The sequence below is a fragment of the Epinephelus moara genome, chromosome 9 (assembly GCF_006386435.1).
Source record: "Epinephelus moara isolate mb chromosome 9, YSFRI_EMoa_1.0, whole genome shotgun sequence".
Lineage (NCBI taxonomy): Eukaryota > Metazoa > Chordata > Actinopteri > Perciformes > Serranidae > Epinephelus > Epinephelus moara.
Genome location: NC_065514.1, coordinates 4,201,259 through 4,210,592, shown reverse-complemented (window position 1 = coordinate 4,210,592; position 9,334 = coordinate 4,201,259). Strand labels below are relative to the sequence as shown.

Sequence of the window (9,334 nt, the reverse complement as noted above, 5' to 3'; positions counted from 1 at the left end):
GCTGCCTCCTCCACCACAACTGCTGCCTCCTCCACCACAACTGCTGCCTCCTCCACCACAACTGCTGCCTCCTCCACCACAACTGGCTCCTAGAAATGTGGTGGTTCCCACCCTCCCATCGACTCCCTCAAACCCTCTCCCTGTCTTGTTTCTAATAAAGCAACGTTTTGTTCTACCTGAAGTCTGATTGTTTGTGTCTTTCTATAATTTGACATCAAACCAAAGGTTTAAGTGAGATTCTGTGACTTCAGTAATTCAGGATACACCTCAAAGCTTCTTAAAGATCATAAAAAGATCAATTCGTGTTTAGCTAAGCCGCGGGGAGTTCGTCGCTCACAACCCCGCAAAATTGATTTGATTGATTGAAAAAGACACAGGATTGGAAAAAGAAAAAGCCTATCAAGACAATCAGAAATCAGCCATTTTTGATCACTGCAAAAGAGGGAACCACATAATGAACTGGGAGGAGGCCAGAGTCATCAATCAATCAATTTTATTTATAAAGCCCAATATCACAAATCACAATTTGCCTCACAGGGCTTTACAGCATACAACATCCCTCTGTCCTTATGACCCTCACAGCTGATCAGGAAAAACTCCCAAAAAAAGCCCTTTAACGGGGGAAGAACAGATCAACATAATAAAGAGGATAATCGTTTCCAACGCTGGATCATGGAGGCAGTGGTTATAAGGAAGCGGGCCCGCAGGACTATGAACCGGGATGAGGGAGCATATATGTTGTCACATACCTGGAGCGCCGTCCTCGAGGAGCGACCTGACAGCAGGAGTTGTAGTTGCCCTGTTAAATTTGACAGGCCACTACGCCTCCGCAACATCAGCTGATATAAGGCACGTCACCAATGACAGCTGGTAACACTTCTGAAGAAGATGGAAGACATCCGTCGAATCATGTCAAGGTAAAACAAACCTCATCTTGTCTGATATAAAAGAAAAACACTAACAGTAAAAGCATTTGGTTTTCATCCAATCTTTATTTCATAGTTAATGATGATGATGGTCCTCCCGCAGTTCCCCTTCCTCTTTCAAGCCTTACCAACTTCAATTCCTCCACAAAGTTTTAAAAGACGGACTGTAATGATAACTAATTTTATTTGGAATAAGAAAAAGGATTAAATGCACCGCCACCGACCGCAGCGACGTCAACTTCGGACTATTCAACATCCGTTCTCTCATGGGCAAAGGACAACTCCTTCAGGACCTCCTCCTCGACCGTAAGTTTGACTTTCTCTGTCTAACAGAGACGTGGCAACAACCCAATGACTTTTCCCAACTGAACGAGTCCACTCCACATGGCTTTGTTTACACCTGTCAGCCACGTCACACCGGCAGAGGAGGAGGTCTCGCGATAATCTACCGTGAGCTGTGGAAAGTCTCGTCTCTCTCCGTTCCTGCGTACGCTTCTTTTGAAACAGTGGTCTTGCACATAAATGGTCCAACACCAACTACAGTGGCCACTGTTCACCGCCCACCTAAACCCAACAAGGACTTCATTTATGAATTTTCTACCTTCCTCACTCACATCTGTTCCCTTTCCCCCAATATAATTCTGCATGGAGATATTAATATACACCTGGACAACATCAACCGCCCTCTCACTGAGGCTTTCACTTCATGCCTGGACAGTTTTGGATTATAACACTACATTAATTTCCCAACACACTCAAAAGGACTTGGTTTGCTGCTCCGGTGTCACTCCTTTCAACTGGTCTGCAGGTGATCTCCCCATTTCTGACCATATGTTAATTTCATTCACCACGAACCTAACACTGTCCAAAACTAAACCACTACAGGTCATCTCATGTGGCTATACATATATATATATATATATATATATATATATATATCAAAAACATTAACAGCCCTCACATCAGGTTTGGAAACATCAACTCCTCTGCCTCTACTGATGAACTGGTCTCTCATTATAATAATGGTCTTCACACTCTGTTGGACTCACTTGCTCCATTAAACACTGGACTGTATCCTTCACCCACTCTGCCTCCTGGTTCTCATCCCATCTACACCAACTCAAAGCCGCAGGACGCCAACTGGAACGGCTCTACAGGAAAACTGGTCTCACTATTCACAAGCAGATGTACCACAGCCGTAATTCTGTTTTACGAGGACTCTCTCCACAGCAAAATCACAATACTATGCTGAATTAATCGGGCACTGTTCTCACTGGTCACCAACACCCTCCGCCCACCGGACTCTCTTCCTCCACATTTTTACTCAACTGATTACTGTAAGTCACTGATGGCATTTTTCAATACAAAAATAGACCGGATCCGCCATCAACTGACCCCTCACACCTCCTGCAGTTCATCTCGTCCTGTTCTCCTGCCCCACCTTCCCTCTGATGCTGAAATCCAAACTTCCACCTGCCAGCTTGACCCCTGCCAACCCCTTTAGTCAAAGCATGCCTCCCCTCCCTCACATCTGTGGTAACCGCCATCATCCATCCTCCCTCAAATCTGCTGCTGTAATTCCAGTTCTCAAGAAATCCGGTTCAGATCCCAACAACGTCAGTAACCTCCGCCCTATTTCCAATCTGCCTTTTCTCTCAAAAATCCTGGAGAAAAAAAATCGTCACATCTCAAGTTCACTCTCAGCTCTCCAACAATAACCTCTACGAACAGTTCCAGTCTCCTCACCACAGCACAGAAACAGCCCTCATCAAAGTCACCAATGACCTCCTGATTGCAGCTGACTCCGGACTTTTATCCATCCTCATCCTCCTCGACTTGAGTGCAGCCTTCGACACCATCTCCCACTCCATCAGTCTTCTTTTTAAGCACTGAGGAGGGATTTGTGTTTTTAATTTCGGCTTAGTGGAGGGGCACACAAATTTAAATGTTTGTATTTATCTTACCGCAGATTTGAATCGAAAACATGGCACGTTTTCTTTAAAACCATTTATCATAGCCAGAAACTGTAAATTAATAAAACACATTTAATATTAAAAGTAAAGATAAGTAAAGAACGGCCCCTCAGGAAAAACGGAAACGGAAGTTAGTCCAGGTGTGTTTGTGGTTACCATGGCTACGTGCAGCCCGTGTCTGTGACTGCAGAGAGACTGAAGATCAGCTGTTTAAAATGCTGCTGAGTCAAAGAAGAACAAGATGTCGGGAGATAACGGGACCGACGCCTCACTCCGTGGCCGTGGTGAGACACCGACACGCTCCACTCATCACGAGGGACGGGACCGGACAAACAGTCCACGGGGATCACAGTAACAGCAGTACCGAGCTGACAGTGTGACGTCATCAGCAGAGCAGAGGACGCCATGTCTGTAAATGAGATCAAACATGTTGTTTAATGTTCAGGTGAACTCAAACCGTTTATTACGATCGTGTTCTCGCGATGCTAATTTGCGTTAGCGCGTTTATGATAACTCCCATTATGAGTTAGCATGGAGCTAACAGACTGTGAGTGGATTCATGTTGTGTCCTCTGCAGCTGGTTGACTTGAATTAGTTTTTGTTAAGATCTTTTGTAACGTGGCAACATGAACCTTAAATGCGTCTCTGTGTTTCCTGTCGGAATGTTTGTTGATGCATCAGCTGACAGGAAGTAAACAGGGACCAAAGCTGTTGCCGTAGCAACAGCATAACAGTGGAAGTGTTTTTTCCCCAACTGTCTTTATTGTGCATAAATTCAGTTACAGAAATACTAATAGATACAGACGAGAAAATAAATCACAAATACATTTATATTTATTAACATGCATCATATGATTTTATATTATTTAATAATTTAAAGCTAATGTGGTGCTCATTGAGTTAGGCTATTAAAGTCTTTGTCTTCTGAACAAGTTTTATTGTCAATACAGACATGATTGGTGGGTGTGGACAGGACGGGACATGATTGGTGGGTGTGGACAGGACGGGACATGATTGGTGAATGTGGACAGGACGGGACATGATTGGTGAATGTGGACAGGACGGGACATGATTGGTGGGTGTGGACAGGACGGGACAGTCCTCCTGTAGTAGTTAATTCAAATCTCAGATAATAATGAATGTCTTTGTTTTGTCTCAGAGAGCAAAGTTCCCATCCCAGAGACCTGCGGACCAGCTGATCCTGGACAGACAGAGACAGGACGCTGCTCGAGACAAAGTCCTGGACTTCGCTAAGTCCCAGCGGAGCTGCGACATCAAGACTTCATGGCTGAAGAGTTCAGAGCGCCGTTTCCTGACAGGAACCATCGAGAGACAAGTCCAAGCTGCTCTGGACCAACAGAAGGTCCACGTGGAAGAGAGGAGGGACAGGTTCGTCTGTGGAGGGACACTTTTACCTCGTCTGGTCTCATAATGTCTCTCTACAGCGGGCACGAGTTCTCAGATCTTTACTGGAGCAAAAGAAGCAATATCACAGTGTACAATTACTCTGTCTATCCCCAACTGTCTGTCCCCAACTGTCTGTCCCCACCTGTCTGTCCCCAACTGTCTGTCCCCACCTGTCTGTCCCCATCTGTCTGTCTCCATCTGTCTGTCCCCACCTGTCTGTCCCCACCTGTCTGTCCCCACCTGTCTGTCCCCACCTGTCTGTCCCCAACTGTCTGTCCTCACCTGTCTGTCCCCACCTGTCTGTCCCCATCTGTCTGTCCCCAACTGTCTGTCCCCACCTGTCTGTCCCCATCTGTCTGTCCCCAGGCTGCGTGTCCTGTTGGAGACGGAGGAGCAGCAGCTCCTGCAGGAGATGGAGGAGAAGACAGAGACTTTGGTGGAGAGACAAGCGAAGATGAGACAACAGGTGAAGACACTGAGAGACAGGAGAGAAAGAGACAGACAGCAGCTGGTCTCAGACAAACTGGAGCAGCTCTTCAGGTAAACACACCTGTCACAATAAGAGCCTCACAAACTGTCACAATAAAAGCCTCACAGACTGTCACAATAAGAGCCTCACAGACTGTCACAATAAAAGCCTCACAGACTGTCACAATAAGAGCCTCACAGACTGTCACAATGAGAGCCTCACAGACTGTCACAATAAAGCTTCACACACTTTAACAATAAGAGCCTCACAGACTGTCACAATAAAAACTGCACACACTTTCACAATAAGAGCCTCACAGACTGTCACAATAAAGCCTCGCACACGTTTACAACAAGAGCCTCACAGACTGTCACAATAAGAGCCTCACAGACTGGCACAATAAGAGCCTCACAGACTGTCACAATTAGAGCCTCACAGACTGTCACAATAAAGCCTCGCACACTTTTACAACAAGAGCCTCACAGACTGTCACAATAAGAGCCTCACAGACTGGCACAATAAAAACCTCACAGACTGTCACAATAAGAGCCTCGCACACTTTCACAATAAAAGCCTCACAGACTGTCACAATAAGAGCCTCACAGACTGGCACAATAAAAGCCTCACAGACTGTCATAATAAGAGCCTCACAGACTGTCACAATAAAAGCCTCACACACTTTCACAATTAAAACCTCACAGACTGTCACAATAAAAGCCTCACAAACTCTCACAATAAAAACCGCACACACTTTCACAATAAGAGCCTCACAGACTGTCACAATAAGAGCCTCACACACTGTCACAATAAGAGCCTCACACACTGTCACAATAAAACCCTCACAGATTGTCACAATAAGAGCCTCACACACTTTCACAATAAAAGCCTCACAGACTGTCACAATAAGAGCCTCACACACTTTCACAATAAAAACCTCACAGACTGTCACAATAAGAGCCTCACACACTTTCACAATTAAAGCCTCACAGACTGTCACAATAAAAGCCTCACAGACTGTCACAATAAGAGCCTCACACACTTTCACAATTAAAACCTCACAGACTGTCACAATAAAAGCCTCACAGACTGTCACAATAAGAGCCTCACACTACACAGTATGAATGCAGTACTGTTACTTCAGTACGTTGATGTGAGTTCTGGTTCCTGCTGGTCAGGGGTCAGTGCGAGGAGCTGCGCAGTGAGCTGATGCGGCGCAGAGAGCAGCAGGTGTGTCAGGAGCGAGCAGCTCAGGTGAGGAGCGGACAGGAGCAGCGGCGACTGCAGCAGCAGGAAGAGAGGATGTTTGATGAGCTGTGGGAGGCGGACAGACGAGCCAAAGTGGACAGAGAGACGGAGAGAGCGCAGAGACAGCAGCAGAGGAACAGGAAGCAGCTGGACGTCATCAGGAGTCAGATGGAGGAGGCGGAGCAGCAGAGACAGAGGAGCAGGGAGCTGAGAGCAGAGGAGGCTGCGCTCATGGTCAGTACTCAGTGTGACACATCATCACATACATCAGCAACACGATCCTGCAGTAAAGGAGCCGCACTACCAGGACCCGTACACATGACGCGTTGTTTGCGCCCTCACAGTCACTGTTTTCAGTGTAGATGCGGCACACATGCGTATGTGAGCGTCTGTTCTTCAGGGCGTGACGGCTGCAGCCTGAGGTAAACAGTGATCAACTTTTGGACTGCAACAGCTTGCACCACACATCATGTGACGAGGACCAACCAATCACAGCTGACAGATATCTTTATCTTCCTCAGTAAATATCAGCCTGTGATCAATATGGAGGAGAAGTTGATCATGTCAGAGCAGAAATATCCTGCATGTTCACTGTCACTATGGGCTTAATTAGAGGTAACCGCAGTCACCTGACCCCACCTGTGTTGACTGTGTCATTAACAGAATAAGGCCCCGATCACACAGGAAGTGTTTTCCACCTTGTAAAACGCGAGGCGCACCACAATGCCTTTTCAAAAAAAAAAATTTAATGGCACTAGTAAAACCTATTACCAAAAGTTTCATTGTCATTAAAAACTATTACAAAAAGTTTCATTGTCATTAAAAACTATTACAAAAATAAAAACTATTACAAAAAGTTTCATTGTCATTAAAAACTATTACAAAAAGCTTCATTCTCATTAAAAACTATTACAAAAAGTTTCATTGTCATTAAAAAAAAATTACAAAAAGTTTCATTCTCTTCAAAAACTTTTACAAAAAGTTTCATTCTCATCAAAAACTATTACAAAAGTTTCATTCTCATTAAAACCTAATACAAAAAGTTTCATTCTCATTAAAAACTATTACAAAAAGTTTCATTCTCTTCAAAAACTTTTACAAAAAGTTTCATTCTCATCAAAAACTATTACAAAAAGTTTCATTCTCATTAAAACCTATTACAAAAAGTTTCATTCTCATTAAAACCTATTACAAAAAGCTTCATTCTCATTAAAAACTATTACAAAAAGTTTCATTGTCATTAAAAACTACTACAAAAAGTTTCATTCTCTTCAAAAACTTTTACAAAAAGTTTCATTCTCATCAAAAACTATTACAAAAAGTTTCATTGTCATTAGAACCTATTACCAAAAGTTTCATTCTCATTAAAAACTATTACCAAAAGTTTCATTGTCAATAAAAACTATTACAAAAAGATTCATTGCCATTAAAAACTATTACAAAAAGTTTCATTCTCATTAAAAACTATTACAAAAAGTTTCATTCTCATCAAAAACTATTACAAAAAGTTTCATTCTCATTAAAAACGATCACCAAAAGTTTCATTCTCATTAAAAACTATTACAAAAAGTTTCTTTCTCATTAGAAACTATTAGAAAAAGTTTCATTCTCTTTAAAAAATATCACAAAAAGTTTCATTCTCATTAGAAACTATTACAAAAAGTTTCATTCTCTTTAAAAAGTATTACAAAAAGTTTCATTCTCATTAAAAAATATTACCAAAAGTTTCATTCTCATTAAAAAATATTACCAAAAGTTTCATTGTCATTAAAAACTATCACCAAAAGTTTCATTCTCATTAAAAACTATTAAAAAAAGTTTCATTCTCCTTGAAAACTTTTACCAAAAGTTTCATTCTCTTTAAAAACTATTACAAAAAGTTTCATTGTCTTTAAAAACTATTACAAAAAGTTTCATTCTCATTAAAATCTATTACAAAGAAGTTTCATTCTCATTAGAAACTATTACAAAAAGTTTCATTCTCTTTAAAAACTATTACAAAAAGTTTCTTTCTCTTTAGAAACTATTACCAAAAGTTTCATTCTCTTTTAAAATTATTACAAAAAGTTTCATTCTCATTACAAACTATTAAAAAAGTTTCATTCTCCTTAAAAACTTTTACCAAAAGTTTCATTCTCTTTATAAACTATTACCAAATGTTTTATTCTCATTAAAAACTATTACAAAAAGTTTCATTCTCATTAAAAACTATTCCCAAAAGTTTCATTCCCTTTAAAAACTATTACAAAAAGTTTCATCCTCTTTAAAAACTCTTACAAAAAGTTTCATTCTCATTAAAAACTTTTACCAAAAGTTTCATTCTCTTTAAAAACTATTACAAAAAGTTTCATTCTCATTATAAACTATTACAAAAAGTTTAATTCTCATGAAAAACTATTACAAAAAGTTTAATTCTCTTTAAAAATTATCACCAAAAGTTTCATTCTCATTAAAAACTATTACAAAAAGTTTCATTCTCATTAGAAACTATTACAAAAAGTTTCATTCTCATTAAAATCTATTACCAAAAGTTTCATCCTCTTTAAAAACTATTACAAAAAGTTTCACTCTCTTTAAAAACTATTACAAAAAGTTTCATTGTCTTTAAAAACTATTACAAAAAGTTTCATTCTCATTAAAAACTATTACAGCAAGTTTCATTCTCTTTAGAAACTATTACAAGAAGTTTCATTCTCTTTAAAAACTATTACAGAAAGCTTTGTGCTCAGTACAAGCAGTCATGTTTTCCTTCCTATTTGAAACAATGAAGTTAATGAGGGTAGATTTTGATGGGTATTTTAAATTTGGTCTAATTGGTTCTTCAGTTGTGACAGATTGAAATTTGCACACGACTACTTTAAACTGGATGAATCATTTGACAACCAGTTCTGGTTTAGGTCACCCAGGATCAGTAGCTCAGAATGCTCAAACTGAGTGAGCAAATCAGCCAAAGCACCAATAGCACCAGCAACAGCCGATGGTGGTCTGTAAACACCAGCAAGATTTTTCAGAATAATCAATTAATAACAGTGAAGTGTTGTTGTTGTCCAGAGGGGTATTCCAGAAAGCAGGATTAGTGAAAACTCTGAGTATGTTGAGCCTGAAATGAGGGAAACTCTGGGTTTTCAGTTCCAGAAAGAGAGGTAAATCAAACTCTGAGTCAATCACCATGGTAACAGACTCTGTGAACCTAACCTGCTCGCTGGCAGGTTTTCTTCAATAAACCCTGAGTTTCTCTCTGTCTCCTCCCTCTTACACGCTGTTTCATTTCCTCATTCATTCAGTCCGTGTCAAAGCTTGTATTGAAGCGCATT

At 40.8% G+C, this 9,334-nt stretch overlaps 1 protein-coding gene across 3 annotated transcripts in view; it reads left to right on the top strand.

Annotated features, from left to right (window-relative positions):
* Positions 1-3,049: 3,049 nt before the first annotated feature.
* cfap53 (cilia and flagella associated protein 53) overlaps positions 3,050-9,334 on the top strand; it is a 12,603-nt gene continuing 6,318 nt past the window's right edge. The window contains exons 1-4 of one of the 3 annotated variants that reach the window (XM_050053848.1): positions 3,050-3,183; positions 4,059-4,288; positions 4,673-4,846; positions 5,951-6,254. In XM_050053848.1, the coding sequence (XP_049909805.1) occupies positions 3,115-3,183; positions 4,059-4,288; positions 4,673-4,846; positions 5,951-6,254 (777 nt within the window). In that variant the 5' untranslated portion in view covers positions 3,050-3,114. Of the gene's footprint in view, positions 3,184-3,213; positions 3,345-4,058; positions 4,289-4,672; positions 4,847-5,950; positions 6,255-9,334 lie in introns of those variants that run through there. The other 2 variants (XM_050053850.1, XM_050053849.1) reach the window with 2 other exon arrangements.